At 42.8% G+C, this 23,396-nt stretch overlaps 1 protein-coding gene across 5 annotated transcripts in view; it reads left to right on the top strand.

Annotated features, from left to right (window-relative positions):
- The window catches only part of LOC141753855 (poliovirus receptor-like), a 370,582-nt gene that overhangs the window by 222,727 nt on the left and 124,459 nt on the right, over window positions 1-23,396 (top strand). For 4 of the 5 annotated variants that reach the window (XM_074612472.1, XM_074612475.1, XM_074612474.1 and 1 more), the window contains one exon: window positions 402-17,453. The exons of the other annotated variant lie outside the window; for it this stretch is intronic. In XM_074612472.1, coding sequence (XP_074468573.1) covers window positions 402-1,027 — 626 coding nt within the window. In that variant the 3' untranslated portion in view covers window positions 1,028-17,453. Of the gene's footprint in view, window positions 1-401; window positions 17,454-23,396 lie in introns of those variants that run through there. 5 annotated transcript variants of the gene reach the window in all.

Raw genomic sequence — 23,396 nt, 5'->3', positions numbered from 1 at the left:
GTAGTAAAGGCTTTTCCCCAGCTGGCAAAGGGGGGTGGGGGGGCGGGGCCACCATAACTGAAGTGCCGGCAGCTGGACAGACATGTGTTTATTGCAAAATGCAGCGCAACAAGCCGCTGGGAGAGAGTGAATGAGTCCCATTCAGCCTGATCCCAGCAATGACTGACTGCACCCTCACCGAGGGATTACACTGAGAAGAACATTACTACACACTTGTAAGAGGATTGTAACACACGTAGTGGAAGACACTATCACTACAGCACACTGACAATAAAAGAAGAACTGTGAATACCGCCTCCAAAACGGAGCAAGACTTTCTTACAAAACAGCCATCAAATTCCTGCCCTTTTTTTTCTTTTCCTCCACCCATTTTTCCACCCCTCCTTCCATCCCCTCTGCAGAAGCCCTGGAGGATCCGTCCAGCGCCGGCGTCGTGGCGGGCGCCGTGATCGGCTCCCTCCTAGCGCTGCTGCTGGTTGTCGCGCTCATTGCCGTTCTCCTGAGCCGTAGTCGCCGGCAGCAGAGGCGCGGCTACCCCAGCAGCGGGGAATCCATAGCGACCGGCAGCGGCGGCAGCAATGGCGGAGACTATGGCAACAAAGCCCGCCTGCTCTTCAGCGGCACCGGCAACAACAGCAGTAAGAACGGGACGGGCGCGAACAACAACGGGCCTATCTACACGTATCGGGAGGGCTGCGACGCCACGGGGACTCTCACAGAAAAGGCCAACGACTACCACCATCATCACCTCCACCACGCCTCGATCGGAAACCCCCCCTCCGCCCACGACATCCTCCTTAGCGGCGAAATAGACGAAGCTGAGAGGAGGAAGTTCGAACTGGATGACAGCATGGAGGAAGAATACGACAGGTTCGGAGGCATCGGGGGAGGCGGGAACATCCTACCTCCGGCCTATCACGTCCACAGAGGCCACGGCGGGGAAGAAGAAATGGACGTGTACCTGGACGACGACATGGAGTCTCAGAGAGACGGCTCTGTCATTTCCCGGACTGCCATTTATGTCTGAGGGGAAAAGGAAGGTGAGGGTGGAGGAAGAGGGGGAGTTCGAGCTAGCCTTCATCGCCTCCATCTGCTACCTGCTTCACATTCAACCCGATTTAAAGAGACGCCATCGATCACATCCTCTCCGCTCGACACCGACTGTAATTTTATAAAAAAGAGGATGAAAAGAAAAATGGAACCAGAAAGTCAAAATTAAGTTTTTGTGAAGCTGATGAAGAAAAACTTGTGATGGCAGTCTGTGGCTGAATATGTGACTGTGTTTAACCATGGAGACGGATATCGCTCGGCCAAATCTAACAAAATGGAAAAAAAAAATACTTGCAAAAAGCCAACGAAAACCACAGCAACCCTGACGCAACGCTGCTTATCGCTCCGTTCTTGTTTCTTCAGCTTTGCTAGTGTGTGATTGTGTTGAGTGACTACACTTGTTTGTATTTACCAGAAAATCATCAAGCCGGCTGCACCGTATTCCAAAATCATTCAAACATCGCCTTCCTGTTTCAAAATAAATCGGAAAAACCCTTCATCAACATGTTGCACTCTACATAAAACCGTCACAACGGCTTCTGTGGATGTTTCCGCTGTGCTGCAGACTCTACTGGGCCCTGAGACAACTTTTTTTTGGGGCTCATGGTGACTCGGGTTCGGGGGGGTTCCCCGCGTCCCCCTGTGACACCACCTGGCTTCCTCATGGGTGCCACTAAACTGAGTAACATAACAGACTTAACAGTGTGTGCTTATGTGTGGCTGGCTGTGGTGTTAATGATGTGCATCATCTATATATTGGGCGCCGTCTCACTATAGCACAGTTGTTGTTCTTGTTCTTGTTGTAGATGTCGTCGTCGTTGGTGTTGTTGTTGTTGTTGTTGTTGTTGTTGTTGTTGTTGTTACTGTTGTGTAATGGTGTTGATCTCGCTAAGGAAAAGACACACCGGGAGCCTTGGGGGTTTCACACAATACCACATTGGGTCGGTAATGACTCATTTAATGGATACAAACTCTACCAACTTAGTTTTTTTTCTCCTTTCCTCTTTAAATCTCATTTTCTGTATTTCATCTTTCTTTATTTCCTCTTTCTTTCTCTCCGTCTCATTTCTTTCTGTTCCACATGCATCCTGCACCATTTGTGTGTTTTTTGCTGACGCTCTGTCCCACACACATCACATCTCTCTTCTCTCATTCTGCTCTTTCTTTATTTACATAATGGGCGGCTTAGACGAGCGCCGCGATGACTGCGTGTGCAGGGAGAAGGGGATAACTCGTATTTATATTCCTATCTGGGTCGCATTCAACGAGGCAAAATATTCACCGGCTTTTGTCGGAGGCTGCTGTATTTCATGTATTCATTTTTCCATGTCCTGCAGAATGCTCTTAGGCTATGTACTGGATTATTCCATGTTCTGCATTCTGATTGGGCAGAAAGACACGCTCGAAGACGTGTTTCCAGAGAGGAAGTAAAATGGGCTGAAACTCCCGACTCCCTTTTGTTTCTCGTACACTGTCAGAACTCCAGGTGACGCGACAGGACATCTGCTGACATGGTGGGATCGTTTGTCTTTAATGAGTTCACTGAACATGCAAAACTGGATTGGGAACGATTTGGAGACTGAATGATTTGTAATTAATTAACTGTACTTCTTAGAATTTATATTTTTTTTGCAACACATTGACTAATGCATAGCATGAGTTGAGAACTGAGGTGCAGCTCTTATGTTTCTTGAACACATCTGCCTTATTGAGTCCCAGCTTCTTTTTTCCAACTCACCATCTTTATTTCAGGGCAAAAACAATTGTCAGTTTCTCAAATAACTGTTTAATTACCGTAAAACTTCAATTAAATACCGAGCCCCAATTAAACACTGAGTCTCCTGTTACTCGCCAAGTGTGGCTACACGTTTTGACAAATAAACGCAGGATCGGGAACGATAAATGAGTGTCGTGTGTGAAAATCGATCCTCTTATCTCGTGTAGTGTGTCATAGTACACGACAACCGACGCCATGTCTGGGACACCATGTCTGGGACGCCCCACGACACCCCGAGGTAAAGTCTAGCCTGTCAGAATTACCATCTTGACACGCCTAGTGTGACATCTCCAACGACGTGTTCCTTTGCATTGACCAATCAGGTGCTCTCTCCAGCGCGCAGTCGCAGTCAGGTCACTTGGTAATAAACAAACATGGCAAAGAAGAGGAGGGATGCTGAGTTTGCTGCTGTCAGGTGGGACAACGAAACTGACTCTGTGGCACCCAGGAGCGCATCCACAACTGCTTGGTCGTGGTCATACGTGTTGTCTTGCCAGTCACCCGACCAAGACACTGCAAGAGTTTATGGCACTGTGATCGATAGATCTGACATGGTGACCATCGTCAAAGACAAAAATATCGTGTAGTCTGATCCCGGCATAAGTCCCGCCCCCTATCGCTCTGTGCTCCATTAACAGTCGAGCAAGCTTGGAACCCGGCAGAACCTCGGTCAACTCTCCCCTTTCCTGTTATACTTAGATATGCTACGTCTGTTCAAAGGTAACATTTCTATGTAAGTCACAATACATTGGTGTCTCGATCTTCACAGACACATTACATAGTACAGTCACAGTTAGAGCAGCAGTGTGTAGACATGGAGCAAATATGATGAGCAGTCGTCAATCACTCGCAAACTCTGAGGCAGCGCTGATCAAATATGAATCAATATTCTGTTACTGTACATATTTCACGACTCAAATGTTTTCAGAAACATCTTGTAGTGCACGGTTTAGCTGTAAAATAAGAAGGTTTGTTACCCGGTAGCCACGTTGAGATCAGTTGAGAAAATACCAAGCACCGCCCCCCAGCCGGAGAACAGCCAATAGGAACGCTCTCTCTCTAAAATGACCTGTGATTGGTCAAAGCCTGAAAACAGAGCCATGAGGAGGAGCAGAAGTGTAGTTTTCTCTCAGAACACTTGAATTACAATATGCTGAAAGGTTATTATGGGATTTTCGCCCAATGATGCCAAAACCTTTCTGCCTACTGAAGCTTTAAATAATCAATTAAACAATAAACTATAAGCTAGTGTTTTGTGCAAAAGGAATTAAAGGCTTGTCCTCAAAAATCCGCCTCTTGAGTTGAGTGATTGGAGCTATTAATTGAAGTTTTACGGTATCTCGCTTGTCTTTTTTATGTGGATGGTGGATGGTTGTGAGGCGACACAGGGAGGCTCTATGGAGGGGAAATCTCTTCATCACAGACAATCCTCCTTGGAGATGTGTGGAGAGCCTGTTAAAGTTAGCAAAATAGAGATGTGAGCAAGGCCACAGTGAAAGAGAAATGAAAGACGGACAAACTAGACTGGTGCTACATGCTTCAGCAGCTGAACTGAGCACAGCCTCTGCTTTTCAAGCTCACTATGTCGCATCGCAAGCACACACTTACTTACTGTAGACTGCACAGCGTTTGATCGAGCAGCTCTGGTGGCCGGAGTCACTTTGCAGTCAAGAGTACTGTGAGTAAGATCAAAAAGCGTGGTCTATAGCTACAGGTTTTTCATTATGTTAGTTCAAGTCATATTTATGAGGAAGGATGTGAAAAGGGAATCTTTAAGGAATGTGATGATCTTCAACACTGGAAGGTCAGTACATTATAAGTGGCCTGAAAATGATCTCATACTCGTATTATAAGTCTCGTCCCATTTCATTTACTCATGCCTCATTACAATGTAAGAATATATTGCGATAATAATTAAGATGTAATTACTCAAAGTGAATTCTGTGGGTATAAGATCTGAATGCAGCCTCGTCCATGAATTGAAAGTTGGGATGTTTTTCAAATTTGAAATTCAAAATCTCAAACACATTCTCACTCCCAACACGTCAACTACCGACGCTTGTTCAGTGACGCTTGGCAGAGACCGACGCACGGGGTACCCCTCTTGCGTTACTATTGGACGGACCTGGGACGGCGTGTCAATACACGCTCGTTAAACGCAAAGTGTCCTTTCAAAATAAACTTCAGTTTTCACACCACTTAGTTAGGGTTAGGAAACGGACGTGGTTGACGTTAACTTCACTGAGCAACGACTCATGTGACTCACAAGACTGACGATACTAACGACTCACTGGACTAATGATACTAAAAGACTAATGTCACTCACAGGACTGATGATACTAAACAACTTATGTGACTGACGATACTAAACAACTCACGTGACTCATGGGGATGACGATACTAAATGACTCAAGCGACTCGCAGGACTGACGGTACTAAAAGACTAACGTCATTCACAGGACTGACGATACTAACGACTCACGTGACTCACAGGACTGACGATACTAACGACTCATGTCACTGACGATACTAATGACTCACATGACTCACAAGACTGACGATACTAACGACTCGTGACTGACGATACTAAAAGACTAACGTCATTCACAGCACTGACGATACTTAATGACTCACGTGACACAGGACTGACGATACTAACGGCTCACAGGACTGACGATAGCGATGAGTCACATGACTCACAATTGACGTGACGAAATAATGTTACTTTTAGTTTCATACAGAACACGAACGGCGGTCTCCTGGTTGAAAGTCTTGTGTTTGATTGACCCATGCACCTCTCCTCCCGCCCGTCCTAAATGGAATCTCACGCTATTAATACTAGGTCACTTGCTCCGACCATTGAATCGCACCGCGGGTGGGTTTACATTGGCGTTAGTTGAAAGCCCCGGTTCGTCACATACTGTTGCTAAAGGGTCCCTTCATGCGTCGGTTTCCAGATGCCAAGGGGCGCTGACCAGTCGGTGGTATTTGACGAGTTGGGAGTGAGAACGGGTTGAAACTTCAGTTGATGGATTTGTGTTGTGTGAAGGAAGTCCGTTTCAGAGTTTCAGGTCCCTTGTTGTTGATTGTCGTTGAACATTATACACTGTGCAATCTGTTATTCTGTAAATGAGACAGTTATATCTGCTATGTTACAATACATTTCTGTGGAGACATCTTCATAACGTTTCGCAGTGTGTTCCGACAGGTTGCCAATTAATCTCAAAGTAAGTGAGAAACAGCCATACTGTAACTTCTGTTGCCTCACGGTGTCACATGTAGTAGGACTTGTTTATTGTATCACTGCAGTACAGTTTGGATTAAAGTATTGAAGTGTGTTTTCAACTCTGCAGGGTGCGTGCACGCTCCAAGATCCGGACGTTTAAACTCTGCTGAACAAACTGTTTTGTTTGAGTTTCATCATTTTGATAAAAAAAAATATGCGGTGTAATGTCTCCAGGTTACAATTTGAACCTACAATTTAAATATCATTTATTACAGTTATGTTATCTTTGAAACAATTTCCCAACTGGAAAACATCATTGCTTATTGGAGTTTAAAATGTTAATGATTTTCACCCTAAAAATAAACCCCCTGACTTTTTGGAGTTCCATCTGTCTGCAGCACATTTACCCTCTATGTGGCCATTGTACGCCTCAGCACATCTGTTCTCTGGGGGGTTTCCTGCAGCAGCATAATTTTAAAAACACTCGACTGTGATCACAACTTTGCCACCTAATTAGTCCCAGAATCTTGTAGTGTGCATGAGCCCCTTAGTGAGGAAACTCATCATCAGTCATAACTTTTGTTTTTTGCACAACCCATTTTCAATAAAAAAAAAAGAAACCTTTCTGAAACAATTCTCTCTGGAAAAAAACTGGTAATTAATTAAGCCGAGACGTGTTATCAGTCTATAAATACCGAGGCTCCTACACCTCTTTCCTCAGCAAAATTCACAGTACAACGCGTACTGTGCACCTGCTCTGGGGGTATTTAGCCTCCTCAACAGATCTGCTCCAGGAAATGTTTCAAGTTTTGCTAACTCAAGGAGAAGTACACAGTCCCTTTGTCACAACACACTCTCTAAATCTCAAACACTTCCACACACCTGGAGGCTACCCATGACATAACACTTTATGCCTACCGTGCTGCACAATTGAAGGCCCCACTTACACCTGGTGGTGTGTGTGATCTGTATCTGCATGGATAATAGTGACATCTGCATTTACTTCAGGTAAATAAACTCAATTCTGCCTGCATTGTTTTCTGTTATAATCTGCCTGCACTGTGATCAGATTAAGCGAGGCTGGTGGACGTGCTAGCTATACTGCTACTTGTTGCTTTTGTCGGTTTTGCTTAAACCAGCAGGGAGAAGCAACGCTAGATGACTTGCTTGTCAGATTTTGGTCATGCTGTAACAGATTGCATTTTCACCGAGCTGAGATCCAATCCCAGCGCAATCTGTGTGCATTTACGCCTTGGCATTAAAGGGGACATATCATGAAAAAAAACTCACTTTTTCTGTGCTTGTGCACATTCATTTGGGAGTGTCTACCGACCCATAAAATTGTGAAATGTGCAAGGCAGAAAGCCTGTAATAAGAACGCCGTTCTTGCTTTTGGCGTGTCATATGTACACCGTGTAATCTATACTGTCTGCAATGTAAACGTATCTGCGTAAACCTGCTACACTCAGAGCTAGTTGCGTAGAATAGAAAGGGAGAAAGACTGCAGGTGGGAGGGGAGGTGGACGAGTCCAACAAACACAGGACTTTATAATAATAATAGGCAATAATGCGTTAACACAAATTTGTTTTAATGCCACTCATTTCATTAAAGGGACAGTTTGTAACTTCTTAAACGTATAAATCATTACGGGTCGGTGTCCCATGAGCGGTCGAGTGTGGCTACGCTGGTCAGACTCAGAATCCAACACAAAATACACGGAAGCACCAAAACCTCTTGGTTGTATCTAGTGAAGCCCGTCTGTTAAACAGTGTTGGCCGCGGTCGGAGGACGCGGGGGAGACCATAGCTTTGGTCTCCAGGACCGGAGTCTCTGCTGTACTCTGCTCCTCTGCTCCTCTGCCTTCTTGCCTTCACTCACACACCGTGCTCGTTCTCGCTCTTTCGCTCCACTCTAACGTGCAGCATTGATTCATGGAGAGACCTTCGTCTGGTCAGCTAACATTACTGCCAAGCAGCTGAAACATAGAGTGATATTGTGCTTTTAGCTGACGTGTGTCGCCTCACTGTGTTGAGCGATGCTCGTTCATGTCTATGTAGAGCGAGCACAAGCGCCAGCAACAGGACACTGACTTTTGTTGACTTAACGGCCACAGTTGTCGCTGTTAAGCAATTTCTGATTCTTACAAACAGTCCCTTTAACGCATCAACACAACTTGAGATGTTTAGGTTGTAGCGGGCTCAGTTTTAAAGCTATAGTGACGATACTGGTATCACATGAAACTAGAAAGGAGTCCATTGGTACCATTGGTTGACTGTTTCCTAATCACTCGCTCTTTCACTACTTGGCAGTTAAACACATAGTGAGCAGGTAGAAATTAAGATTTCGGACGCTTGTACAGAGTGCATGCCATGGACATGACTTTTTTTTATTCTGGGTGAGTATATTTCTCATCCAGATAAGATATCTACATGCATATCACATTTGTATGCCTTGAAGATGCAAATGGGGTCAACAGAGTTTGGTGCCTTCATTCTAAAACATCCACTTCTTCAAACAAGTCAAATATTCTGTAATCTGGAGAAATGTGCTGTCAGACCAGAAATGTCCGAGTGGAGTAAGCAAAACGAACTTAATAAGATAAAAACCAGGCCACTATGAAACACATCTGACCTTAACATTTGTAAAGACTTGATACAAGCCGGAAAGATAAAGGTTCTTGGATCTTTTCATCGACTAAATTTAGGAGAAAATGAGTTAAAAGAAGACTACAGAGAACGATCTGAAAACCCTCAAAGAAGATGTGTATCCTTGTGTTTCTTTATGTCGAGGAACTTCACAAGAAGGTTCAAATGCAACCTTGAAACAAATCTAATGGCGCTTGAGAAGTTTATTTGTCTTTGATGAGTATAAATAACATTTAATCATCATCTTTAAATAAGACTATCTTGATTTTCTTTTTCCTTTTCATAGTTAGTGAAACAGACTGTCTCTGCAGCCTGTCCAGTGAGTCCAGAATGGGGTCATGCTGTACAAGCATCCCTCTCTGATCTTTGGCCTGCTGCCCTGCCTCACATGCTCTGGGAGGTTGCAGTCCTGAACGCAACCCCCATAAAGTCTTATCCTGGCTGCTGTGAGTGTGGCGCCGGTTGCAAAGCAGAGGACGCTGTAACAGGTCACTTGGCGGGGAGGGAGAGGACTGGAGGGTGGAGGAGGAGGGTGGCACCTAGGTACTCCATCTGGGGAATACCAAATAGGCCGGGAGGGAGAGGGAGACTTTTTTTCTTCTCAGATCAGAGAAATGAGAGTTAAAAAGACGAGAGGCAGAACAGAAACTGAAACCTCAGCCCCTGCTGAGGGGATGAGAAGACATCACCGGGTTTTTTTTAAAAGCCACCTGAGACCGAGAACATTTGAAACACTGTCAATTATTCAACCACGGAGCCCGGAGTTAGAGATGGGCAGATTTGTTACTTGTGGAGCCCAATTGGTTGGCGGCAGCGTAAACATGACAGAGAGTGTGTGAAAGGAATAAGAGATGGGATTTACAGCTCCGACAATGAAAGCTGGAGGTAGGAAGGAACCCTCAGAGGAGTCTTTTTGAGCGCTACACGCCACCCCCTCCGCTTACCGATTGGCTGCTTCCACCCAACGACAACTGACAGTCCTTTTCAACCCGGCCAATTAGTAAAAAAAAAAAATATCTGTCCTGTTTAACTTTCCTCCAGCGCGGTCTATCAGCAACAGATCTTTTTAATTGTAAAGACATGTTCAGGAGCACTCCGGGGACCCCTGTGCAGGGGTGGAATTGTATATATCCTTCTTTTTTTCCTATTCCCTCTCTCTTTGCTCCAGCTTTAGCACCCAGTGCAAGCTGTTCTCTCCATGTTTAATTCAGCAGAAGGCATGAAAGTGTTCCGCATTATCTCTCTGCTTCACTCTGAAGGAGGAGGAAGACGGCGAGATAGAAGGAGAGGGTGAAAGAAAGGGGATAGAGGGGAACGGAGTAAAGGGGAGAGAAGGAACAGAGAGGAGGAAGAAGAGGGCCTATTAGGTATTGAGCTTGGCTTTTGTTGTTAATCCAGTTAAAGCCGAGCCTCTGCCAGGCCAGCTGAGACTCCGGCAGATGTGGATGAGGTTTCCTCCTCCCAACACTGGTTAGAAGAGCTCTTATTGTACTCTGTAACCAATTTACTTAAGGCAGTGCTGCCCTGCTTTTTCCTGCCTCTCAGGATACCTTCTCCTTCTCCCACTGTGCTGCTCTTGCACTGTTCCGTGCTATATTAGGGATGTAATTCGTCATGGACTTTTTTTGTTGTTGTTTCAGTCCAGGTTATTTCAGGTTTTTATGCATGTGCATATGAATGGCCATTCATTTCAAATCTGCGATTATTTAATTCCTTTCCTTACCCTTTCTCTGGTTTGTGCTGTTTTAGCTGTATCTCTGTATAGCAGCAGTTCATAGCCTTTTGAGGATGTTATTTAACGCTATTAAAGATAGGGTTGGTAATCTTCTTCAAAAACACATCCTGTTCGATCATTTCATTTGGCCTGAATGAAATGATTGGAGAGGCTACCTGCCCGACTACCTACCTTTCTACGTGCTTACCTGTGCACACACTGCCGTCCAGCGATGACGTATTTTTGTAGGGCAACCAGGAAGTTGGTATTGCCCTGGGTTCCCTCGACAAAAAGGATTATTGCAGAAAATAAACTCTGTGGCAAACACACGTTAATAATACTTACACGTTTTGTTCAGCAAGATAATCTTCACAAATGAACACCACACAAACTAAACCACGGTCGCATGAGCGCGAGTATACACAACGACAGCTGTAAATGAGGACGAGTCGGCGTTATGACGTTTAGTTGTCTCATTCAGCCACATAAAGGCTTCAAAATTCACGAGTGGGGTATTTATTGATGTATTTTTTAGAACAAAGACAGCTTGTGTTAACCACAGACCTTATTTCAAGCATCTAACTAAAAACCCATTCAAAAAACTCATTGACTTTCAGGCAAGGGAACCGGAAGTGCAAAAATGCTAACTCATTTCAGGGTTTTAGGACTCATTGTAGCACTCTATTGCACATCACCAGAGTCTTCCTCAAGCTGCTATAGCCTGACAGCTGTGAGTACTAACAGTAGCCATGTTCGTTGTTGACGTTCATCAGGATCATTTTGGGAGAGTGCCTTTGGAGGGAGGTCTGAAGGGACGGACTGCCAGTGTTGCCGACCTGGCGACTTTCTTGCTAGATTTAGCAACTTTTGGAGCTAGTACTTTCATTCTCGCTAGTTTCTCAACATTACCAACCTTGGCTTTAATATCATTGAAGTGGATATTTTTTACAATGCGAAATTTCTTCGGAAGTAGGTTTGGTCAAGTTTGTACTTGCAAGGAGGATGTTTTCAACCATGCAAACACGACATTTCTATCTACCTACAGTATTCATTGACACTCCTCTGCTTACTTGATAACTCTCAGAACAACTTGACACACAGTGCTGAGCTGCATCTCAAATTAATATTCAGGTTCCCAGCTTTCAGATGATGTACACTTGTGACATCTACTTCTGACCTGCTGTCCCCCGTAAAGACCCCCCTACCCCCCCTAAAAAAAGAACAAAAACAGATCTATCGTGGGTCTCAGAGACTGTTTTTTACTAATTCAGCTGAGCTACTCCATAATCCTTCCAAGTGCATCCTGACAACTGCAGAAATACCCCCTGGGGTACAAGTTCCCCTGATTGGGAATCACTGCTCTATTCTACAATATGTATGCACACTCCCTCACTTCCCTCAGCTGTAGATCAGTTGAAACAGAAGAAATTGGGGGCACAGCTGTGACATCATTTATCACCTTCCAAGTGACTGTTTCAAGTTGATATGGCAGTTGCTTATTTGTTTAGAGTTGTGTTTTCTGGCCACCTGGTGAATTACTCTCTGAATTCACTCTCTGAATTCACTCTCTCCTTTAAGCTGCGGGTTGGTCTCCACCAAATCCGAAGAGAAACATATCTATAGCCTTGTAGCTGCTAAATGATCCACAATGTTGCTAACTTTGTCTGTCTGCTGTTTGATGCTGGGCAGGTAATGTACGGTGAGATTTCAGAGCTTTTTTGTTGAGAATAACAGACCGCTGCAGAGAGCGGTGAGAGCGAACCAAAACGGTAAAGTTGCGAGCCGTAAAACCAAAACAATGAGCTGAAAGTCGCTATGAGGCTTCGTAGAGTTGAGGGAACTGCAGAGTCGGGTGATAATTCTCAGTGAGCTTTTCACTACGGATGACTCCTTTCACATAAAAGCAGTCATATGAGCCACTGTTAACACAAAGATTAGGGCTGTCAAATTTAACACGATAACGCGTTAATGCAAATTCACCACTGATTTCTTTAATGCATTGACACAATCGTTCTTCCAGAGGTTTTAGCGGGCTCAGTTTTTAAAGCTACTGGTATCATATGAAACTATAAAACCTGATGAATCCATCGGTACCAACCATGTCATACTAGCTGGTCATGAAGGAGGTTAAATAACGCTCCAAACGTACACTACATTTTTGTGAGGAAAAACTGTCATGGCCATTTTCAAAGGGGCCCCTTGACCTCTGACCTCCAGATGTGTGAATGTAAATGGGTTCTATGGGTACCCACGAGTCTCCCCTTTACAGACATGCCCACTTTATGATAATCACATGCAGTTTGGGGCAAGTCATAGTCAAGTCAGCACACTGACACACTGACAGCTGTTGTTGCCTGTTGGGCTGCAGTTTGCCATGTTATGATTGGAGCATATTGTTTTATGCTAAATGCAGTACCTGTGAGGGTTTCTGGATCAATATCTGTCATTGTTTTGTGTTGTTAATTGATTTCCAAAAATAAATATATACATACATTTGCATAAAGCAGAAAATTTGCCCACTCCCATGATGATAAGAGGATTAAATACTTGACAAATCTCCCTTTTAAGGTACATTTTGAGAAAATAAAAAAGGTGCGGTTAATTTGCGATTCATCGCGATTAACGATGGACAATCATGCGATTAATTACGATTAAATATTTGAATCGATTGACAGCCCTGACAAAGATAGTAATTATAGCAGCTTTAGCTTTTCTATCTTTTTCTAACGAGCTCTGGTTGTTAAAAGAATACAGCAGCATGTACACACTCGTCTGTCCATCTGTCTGGCTGTTTCTGCGCCTGTCTGTCCGTCTGTCTGTCTGTCTCTCTGTCTCTCTGTCTGTCTGTGTACAAATCAAAATGAACAAAAAATAAATCATTATAATAGTTCAGCTAGTCTCATGAAAATTAATTTCAGTTCTAGTAGCCTACTTTCAGCTTCCATTGTCAAGGAACCTTGATTGTTTTTTGTCCTTGTCGCAACCTTCCTCCATTTCCAGCTCTTCAGTGTGAGTGCTGCTCAGCGGTCTTCTCTCTCATCAGGGCATAGAGTCGTCTTCTGTTCAGTATCTTCAAACTAAAAAAAAATGTCAACTCATGTCAGAATCCTGAAGCATTTCTTCAATAGACTGGATCTAAAGAGACGTTTTGATCTGCTGTCACTGACCCCTCAAATCCAGAATTCCAGATAGCTGAGTCGTTGAATTCATTCAGAATCAATGTGTTACTGTATCAGCCGACGTGATGCCGTGAGCTAGAGACTTCATCTTTGATGGTGACCTCAACATTGATGTTCAGACAAAGGGACTTGTGTAGGCTTGTTTTGTTCGTTTCTCCAATGAAGCCATTTTTTAATCGTTCATCTTCTCGGTGGGAGCCTTTCAGGCGTTTTATTTCCTCCTGCCTCGATGACCCCCAACTCTCTTTATCTCTGTCTGAATCAAAAGTCTCTTTGACGTTCCAACTAGTTCTGATTTTATGTGGTGCCAACAGAGGAAACGGCATCACCCCGGCTCTGGCATAGAAGTAGCTTTTAACCTCTTGTGAACTTTACATCTCTGATTAATTCTATACTGTGAAATTAACACTAAAGGACGAGACCTGGAGAAGCTCAGAGTGGCCCAGTCAGTGATCTGTTATTGAAATCTACAACAGGCGACTCTGCATGTTGGCAACAGCACAAGGTAAAGCGAGGTAACTTTGAACGAATTCAACCACAACATACTAAATATGTAACATTATTGAGTCCAGCATTTTTATGAAACCTGGCCTAGTACAGCTTTTAGTTGCATCTTCTGATCTACCCATCTCTTTTCACTGCTGTATTATTGTCCTGGTTTGGTGTTCCACCAATTTAGAATTGCATTCTCACTCATGACGGACAGTTTAAAGACAACGATATCTTTTTTTTATTCTATGCATTATTTTTCCTTGTCAAAACCTGGCGTCTACATTACCCACAATGCAACTTCCCGTTTGTATGGAGATTTAGGTGTGGTACAGTATATTAGCTATGTAGCCTCGAGTCACTAGCTTCAAGCAGAGATGAGGACCGCTCTACAGAGGTCTGGTAAACTCACTTCTTCATGGACTCCACACGCCCAGATTTATTTTTTTTCATTTTCAAACTTCAAATCCTGATTAAGTGACATCACTTCTATCAGATTTTGCAAAGCTTCGTCTGGAGCCACAAAGGCCTTAAAGGTCCCATATCGTGCTCATTTTCAGGTTCATACTTGTATTTTGTGTTTCTACTAGAACATGTTTACATGCTGTAATGTTAAAAACAAACTTTATTTTCTTCATACTGTCTGCCTGAATATACCTGTATTCACCCTCTGTCTGAAACGCTCCGTTTTAGTGCATTGCAACGGAATTGCAATGGAATTGCGTTGCTAGGCAACAGCTTGGGTCCATGTTTACTTCCTGTCAGCTGATGTTATTCACATACACTGCAACAGGAAATAAACTGGGACACATTTAGAATGTTTACGTTTAAAAACCGTGAAATGATCTAAATATTGTATATTTGTGACATCACAAATGGACAGGAATCCTAACGGCTTGTTTCAAATGCACAATTTCTGAATACGGGCTGTGTGTATTTCTTCGTATATTGAGCGTTTTGATAGTTTAACATTATTTATATAGCACTTAAACCTGCTTTATAATATAAAAAATATGAAAATCTCACTTTTTACAATATGGGACCTTTAAACTCTGTGTTCTGAGAGTCCAATGTGCCGCCTTCAAATGTCTTGCTTTGTCCGAAAAGGGAAGGGGAAGCAAGTTTAGCGTTTGGCTGTTTGGTTCTTTCTTGGCGTACAGAAGCAAACAGATCAGAATGTCATGTTTAGGCCAGTTCAATCACAGGAAAAACACCTTTACCGCCCTCTGAGTCAAACCTGTGATTTTTATCTGTATAGATAAAACTGACTTTTCTGCCGGAGCTATGTATTTGGCTTTGACAATACTAGAATTCTGTCCATAAAAGTATATCACCCCAATCCATCGAGGTGCCTCAGCTCTGCCGACCTCTATCCAAGGATCAGAACCTGGGAAAACCTTGTGATATAGATTAGTTTTCATACAGCAGAGGTTTAAAACGAAACATTTCACCGGTGTTTGTTTTCACTGGAGCTTCTGTGATGTAAAATTTAGACAGAAAAATATCACGTCTTAGCACACGGCTCGACATTTTGAGTCCTTGAAAGTCAGTAGAACCTCGACTTCAATCAATCATTACATTCTTAATGTCCAGGTTTTTAATATATCCTGTTCAAAATCAGCTACAACTACCATCACGAAAAGAAACATTATCTTCTCCCTGTGAGGTTTCTAGAGGACGATTCATCTCTGCAGGCACCAAGTCTTGTTTTTCTTTTTGCCATCAATCTTGTTTTTTTATTAAAATAAGTGGAAAATTCACTAAATGGTAAATGATTCTTCTTCAAAGCAAGACAATACTTTCTGCAGATTTCTCATCAATCCGCTTTGTGGAGAAATAAGATGGATGATTTGTTTGGTTTAGACTCCCCGTGACTCATTTCAAGCACATCTTAAATTATGAATTAATTAATAAAGTGAAGCTGCGTGGAAACAAGTGAGGTTATATTCCCCCACTGTTACTCTTCTCTCTTCTTCCAATCAAAATTGGTCTTTATGACTGAATGCAAGATTAACAACACTAATACAGACAGATGGATTTTTTTTATAGTGCAAAACCCCGCTGTGTTGGACAGAAGCCCAGCTTCTTCTGAGAGTGAAAACCACAGGACGAGATGAAGAAGCTTAAACAGCTCCGATATCAAGTCCGTCAAAGAATCCTTCTACCTCTCAGACAGAACAGAAGAAAATGTTAAGGGTTTATTTATATTGATCAGGATGGGGGGGGGAAAAATCAAGGATTAATTCCCAAACTGCCGACCCAAACAGCATCAGACTGAAAAACAAAATAATCTAACAAAAAGCACAAAGCTTTGAAAGATGTTGTCGATAAACGGTGAGTCAGATCATCTCAGTGTTCAGGCTCTTCTTTCATTTTTTAAACGTATTTTGTGTGGGAGAAAAATACATGAAATTTTCACTTCAGTACCTTTAAACTTCAGCGCATTCAGCCTGTGAGAGTGGTAACATTTTGGCCTGGCAAACACTTAAATTACCTGCTATTTCTTAAAAAGGAATGAAAGAAAAAAAGAAATACCATTTCTGTGGAAGTTGTGTCAAATGATGGCTGTCTCATTTTGGGCTGAAACTCTTAAAGTGCTACCTGACATTCATTTCTTGTAACCCCCAGATAAGCCTCGATCCGAATCCTTATGTAGGAGTCAGAGTTTGTCGCTGTTTTTTGCTCGTGTTTTTTTCTGCTTCCTTATCAAAACTGTACAGCGAGAGAACCTCCATCATCATCTGCCAGGTCAGCGCTGATGGCCGGGCAGATATTCGGTCGCCGTGGTGTTTTCCTCCCGGGGAAAAGTGAGACAGATGGAGGTTATGTTTAGCTGTTAAATGAGCAGATCCCTGTTTGTCCAGGGAGAGAAGATCTATATATATATGTGTGTGTGTGAGTGTGTTCAGCTTGTGTGGTGAGAGTTTTCTGGAGCTACTGACTGAGTCTATAACCTGAAGGCTGACAGGGCCATTGGGTCTTTATTGCAAATGTCAACTAACTAACTAAACTGACTCTGGAGGTCAAAGCAGATAAGCAAGCATCCAAGAGGAAGCTTCAAATACGGCGTAAATATGGCGAGGTGAGACTCCAAGCGGACAAAGCCTGTTCCACAACGAGACTGAATCTGGGGTTGTCTTCCACCTGCTGGCGAGCACCATAACCCTAATCGGGCTCAGATCAGGGGGCGTGCTGCATTCTGGTGTCACTGAGCCGAGGAGGAAGCACCAACTTTTAATGTTGTGTTTACAAACCACTACCGACAAATCCTACTACATGATCTTCTATCTTAGTTACCTAATCATGGATGTGTATGTTACTATGGCAACTACTTCTTGACATTTAGGAAAAAATACGTATTTGCTTTTTCTTGCCACGAATTAGTGGATTAGATCGATACCACTCTCGTGTTGAAACAGCGGTGTGATCTTCTCCTTTTATTCTCGGCAAGAAAATGTATATTATATTACAAAATGTTGAACTATTTCTTTAACTTCTGATTAATGAAAATGAACAAAATTACTCTATCAGCTAATTTTTTTTTTCAAATATTTCTCATCTACTTGGAATTTGACAAAGTGACAGGGTGCTTGCCACCGTCAGGTTAGCGAGCCCTGCTGTAAATTGTCCTTGGTGTTTATTACAGTCTGTATTCGTGTGTTTGTGTCAGTGTGTGAATGACTGTTGTACAAGTCGGAGGCGTTGATTACATGCCAAGTTTAGACGGAGAGGTAAAACTCATGATTAGAAACACTAATTTTAGAGTGCCTTATGGTTTGTGTGTGTGTGTCTGTGTGTGTCTGTGTCTGTGTTCACACTCTGCTTTACTTTAGGGAACAAACACGACAGCGGAGTGGGGTTTAATTGTGAACATTATGTGCGAGGTGTTTGTCTCCAGATGTAATTCACGTTATATTTTTGCACTTGTTACACGGTGACGACATTATGCAGCAGCAATTTCCATAATTTCACGCACACACATGTATCATGTTTGTATCTGTTTGTCACTCCTCCAGCGATTTTATGCGCCGTGACCCTGTGACAAAAGAGAGGAGTCAGACAGACACAGAAGAAGCGAGAGGGAAATGCACACAAATACACCCACTTAAACCCTCAGAAATATTACCGTCACTGCAGGAGACAGATTGCCGCTCATCTCCTCTTTTCCGCGCCGGCTCAGATTTTCTCGACGTGACTTTTATCAGTCAGAGTTGATCTTCCTGGAGATGCAGTTAAAGATCAGAATTGTGTTGTTACCTTTTAAGGATTTTTTAAAATTCTATTTGGTATTTTTTTCTGCCAGGTGGCTTCTAACCTCTCCTCCTTTGTAAAGCATTTTATCTGAGAAATTCTAAGACCCTGTTATCTGCAGAGCTGCAGTTTTATTCTGCTTTCACAACTCAAAATCATTATTTGTTTAAAGAAACCCCACGCACCTTTTCAACTGCTCAGCAATGAAGGATGGTGTTTTAATTAAGTGACCAGTGTCACTGCATCTGCACTAGAGCAGAAAGAGATTTTAATTTTTTGTAAGATATTATTTTGAATCATGGTCCAATACCTTTTCTTTTTTAAATTTAGAATGTAAAAGCTTTCCATGTTCAATAAACAAACAAAATAAATATTTTTTTTTTTAAATAAATCGAAGAAATATTATGCAACTATGTAGCAAAATAAACATGTCATACAAATTGCTATTTATCATTAGTTGTGAATGTGTAGCACTTTTTTTTTTAATCCCCGGCAGGTGTAAGCCTTCGTGGAGATCATGCGTTCGGTCACATATGTGTGTGTGTATCTGTCTGTCCGTCCGAAGCTAATCTCTCATACCACTGGACCCATCAGCCTGATATTTTCTCTGCTCATTTATGATGATGATTTATGTATGCTGAAGGACTTCTCGTGGTTGAAGTGATTTGCAATTTTTGAAAAAAACTATTTTATTGACTGTTTTACAGCATCATAGACTGCTGACTCCTCACTCCTCTTAACTGGCCGGTTTAGGGGCCGCAAATGATCAACAACTGGTTCAGTAGAAAAGGGCATTTTCGGCAATCGGCTAGGATAAAAACAAGCCTTACCTACTGTAATCCGTTGCAGACCACATTTTGGCCTTTGTCGTGGCTCAAAAACTGACATCCATAGAAAAGTTTGGTCTCTGGAGCATCTGCAGATTAATTCTATACCCGATATGTTATGATCCACTAAAGTTAGGCATGATACGAAATGAATAAATCCTTGTTCAAGCCTTGTTTTGCTCTTCTTCGTTTGGGAGGGGGAGCGTTAGACACACCTGGTGAAGATCTGCACTGAGTGCACTTTTCTAGTTTAGCTGTGTGTTGCCTCTTCACGAGACATGTTTGTTGGCTCACTTGCGTTGTGAAATACATTTTATTGTGTCTGGTAAGCTTTGTGAGAGACAGGTTGAGTCAGTGAAATGATATCAGTGATAGAAATCCTTTTAGGTGGGACAGAAACTCATTCACTCAGTGCTGGAGTTAAAATAGGATGTGCTATACTGTGCATGTAAAACAGAGGCAACTCCTGGAACACTAAACAAAATTATAACTGGCCATTTTTATACCTTTGAATGCAGCTTTAAAGGTAAATAAAGTCCACTTTAAAACTGAATAAATCCACCAAGCACATCCTTAGAGGAATTAAACATAAAGCCTCCGACATGTGACAGACAATGGGGTCTGTGGTCTCCTCATTTAAATGTCATTGCTTGTAGTGTCGGTGATACAGGCTGGCCAGAAGCAGCAGTCATTATAAACCACTTTGGGTAAGAACATCCATATAATGTGGCTTCCAGCAAAACCAACTTCACGCCAGCAGAGAGACTAAACATACAGAACTGTAGCAGTATAGAGAGCAGTAGATTGAATTAGCAGGAAGTGGAAGCTGGAGGGTTACATTCAGCTGAGAGAACTTGAGTCTGATTTATTCTGTGGCCTCAAGAAGGTGGCTCAGGTTGTTCTCAGGAGGGAGGATTTGGAGCATATGGGATATTCTGGGTTTTACTCTCTTTAAACGCAGACAAGTCAGACAGGGACATAGTACTGATTCATGTCTGCTTCTCTTTACTGGCTCCTCTCTGCCATGCGTAACCAGAAACACCGGATTGTTTGTGACACCTGTTGTCCAGTTTTGACCCTTGACCCCATGCGGCTGGTTAAAGCCGGAGTAGGCAGAATGTTTTTGGCATCATTGCGCAAAAATGTCATAATAACCTTCAAGTGTTCTGAGAGAAAACTAGACCTCTGCTCCTCCTCATGGCTCTGTTTTCAGGCTTTAGAACATCTAGCCCGTGACGGAAGACTTTGACCAATCACAGGTCATTTCAGAGAGAGAGCGTTCCTATAGGATGTTCGTTTAACGAAGGCAGCTGTCAATCACTCGCGAACTCCGATCAAACGGTTAAACTAATAATATAAATATATATATCTCAACCCGCGTTGAGATCAGTTGAGGAAATACCAAGCACTACAACATGTTTCTGAGAACATTTGAGGAGAGAATAAGTCATAACAGTAACAGAATATTGATTCATATTTGATCGGAGCTTCTAGCCAGTGATTGACAGCTGCTCAGAGAAAGTAAGGCTCCAGCTCGGCTCTGATTGGTTGTTTTCCGATGCCGTTAGGAGCACCGGAGGACACAGAGGCACTACTGTCAGCATATAGTTTTATAAAAAAAAAAAAAGATGAATAATTTTGCTCCAATCTCGCCTACTGCTGCTTTAATGGAAACAACAACTGATCAGAGAATGTAATGTTTTATTTTACAGTGTCTATATAAATCTCTCAAAACATCAGCTAAGAGAAGCTGTATCTTTTTTCAGCCTGACCACTTTGCCACATTGAGTTTGTCCACAGCTGACAGGGTGTTGTCAGCTTTAATTTTCACCGTCTATAAAAGTACGTCATACTTGAAGTGCAGCGCTAACCATGGATTTCCGTCACTCCTGGGTAGGGTGAGAGATCAATTAAATGTAGAAATAGAGCACATACTGTATGACGGCAGAAATGGTCTTGATACAATGATAGAAATCAAGCCAGCACACAGCAGTGCTGAATATATTTTTAATTGAATGCAACCGCTTCAACAAAAGTAACACACATTTCCAGATGAAGGGTCGGTTTTCTATTTGGAAAGGATTCAATTATCTCTGTTTTTTGATTCAGCGTGTGGCTCATGATGAAGCCAATTGGATCGCTCTAAAAGTGCCGAGCCCTCGGCCATCTCTCTCTCTCTCTCTCTCTCTCTCTCTCCTCTCTCTCTCTCTCCTTCTCTCTCTCCTTCTCTCTCTCTCTCCAGTAGCACTTAAGCAAGTGCCGGAAGATAATTGAATACATTTTCAATTAATAAATGCACCCTGATCTGCAGCCGCGGCCTTCATTGCTGTCTCGTGGTTACACATTGTGCCTCTCTGCCGAATCCATCGGCTCAAATCACAATTTTCATTTCACCGCCAGCTCTTTCATTCCCTGGCTGGTCCCTCCTGTATTGTGCCCGGCTCTGTCAAGAGAAGAAGAAGAAAAAAAACAACAAAGGGAAATGAAGGGAATGAAGGAAAAAAAAGATGATCTACATTGAACATAATTGCTTCCATTTGACATTTCATCAAGTCTTCTCCTGGTGGTTTACTGTGTGAGAGTGGCTGTCCTACTTTTCTCATTTTCTACTTTTTTTCTGCCTTTTCTCTCCAACTAAAACAAGAAAATACGAGTGTTTTGTCTTCTCGGTAGAAGGGAGCTGACTGTGCGTGAGCATACCTTGATTGCCGTGAAATATCCGATATTCTGATTTGAGTATATTTATATATGTTTAACTACATTGAGCCTCAAGTGTGAGTGCAATAAATTGGTGCAATCAGCCAAAAGCTACAGTAACTGTAACTGTACAAAACATCCATTTTGCTCCAAGACCTCTAAATACTAAACCATTAATGCTTCTGTAAAATTTAGAGGAGCCAATGTTAAAGCAGCAGTAGGCAAGATTGAAGCAAATATGAATAATACAAGTTATTTTTATAAAACGGTCACTATATCCTGACAGTAGTGCATGAGACAGGTAATGTGAGAAAAATCATGTTCCTCTGTGTCCTCCAGTGCTCCTAATGGCATCTGCAAAATTTCACAGGCCGGAGGAAAGCGACCAATCAGAGCCAAGTTGGAGCCTTGTCATCTCTGAGCAGCTGTCAGTCACTCGCAAACTCCGATCAAACGGTCATACTAGGCAGCGCTGATCAAATATGAACCAATCTTCTGTTACTTTAATGGATGGAGATCGCCAGAAATTTGGCTATATTGTATGTCATTTCCAGTAAATATCACAATATTAGGTAGCCTACGTGGATTGTTTACATGACGTAAAAGAAATGCATATAATGGATTCAGTGTGGATGCGGTTTAGGAAGGGGATTTTTGGGCTCCTGACTGCTTCTGGGCCTCGGTGCGCCGAGAGGACACAGCCAGTACATGTGGATTGTGACATTAGGGTAGAATCTAGACAATTTAACCTTGGACATGTGGCCCTATGAACTACCGTACATTGCACTAGCCAGTGTCTTGCACCAAGTGAGGATTTATGAATTGATGTGAGGATGGGATCCCATTGGACAGCAGGTACGTGTATGCCCCAAATCATGTTCCCCAGCTGTTTTAATCCTGTCCAGAGGTGGACATGTCAGCGTGGACATTTTACTGTACAATATTGACAATGCACCCTCAGATAGTGGGTCAAAAGAAAGAAATGTGTCACTATGGGTTAATGTCAGGTTCTTCCAACCCGTTCTCACTCCGAACTCGTCAATTAACGCCGTTTGGTCAGTGCCCCCTCGGCATCTGAAACCAATGCATGGAGGCACCCTTTAGCAACGGTAATTGACGATCCGGGCTTTCAACTAATGGAGCAAGTGATGTTGTATTATTAGCATGACGCCGGGGGGCACTGACCAAGCGGCAGCATTTGACGAGTTGGGAGTAAGAATGTGTTGGTTTTTCACGTTAAAATCACGGTAAGATGGAGCGCACATTGTGGCCGGTTGTGTAAATATCGAAAGAAGTGCATTTTAGGTAAGTCGTACTTCTCTGACAGTTGACTGAAAGAGATAAAACAGTTATCTTCAAACTAGCTGATGCCTTTCCTGTGCCAGTCCTGAAAAGTTGAGTCGTGTCGAGATGGGATGAGAAGATGGTTGGAAGCAAAAGGACTCAGAAGGGAGAGGTTTCTGTAGCCAAAGGTCCTCCTGAACTGGACCCACACTTTCAGGGTATGGCACAGAACGGGGTTGTCTATTCATTTAGTCAG

The sequence above is a fragment of the Sebastes fasciatus genome, chromosome 17 (assembly GCF_043250625.1).
Source record: "Sebastes fasciatus isolate fSebFas1 chromosome 17, fSebFas1.pri, whole genome shotgun sequence".
Classification (NCBI taxonomy): Eukaryota; Metazoa; Chordata; class Actinopteri; order Perciformes; family Sebastidae; genus Sebastes; species Sebastes fasciatus.
Note: the sequence above shows the minus strand (reverse complement) of the source record. Positions and strands in the feature narration are given on the sequence as shown.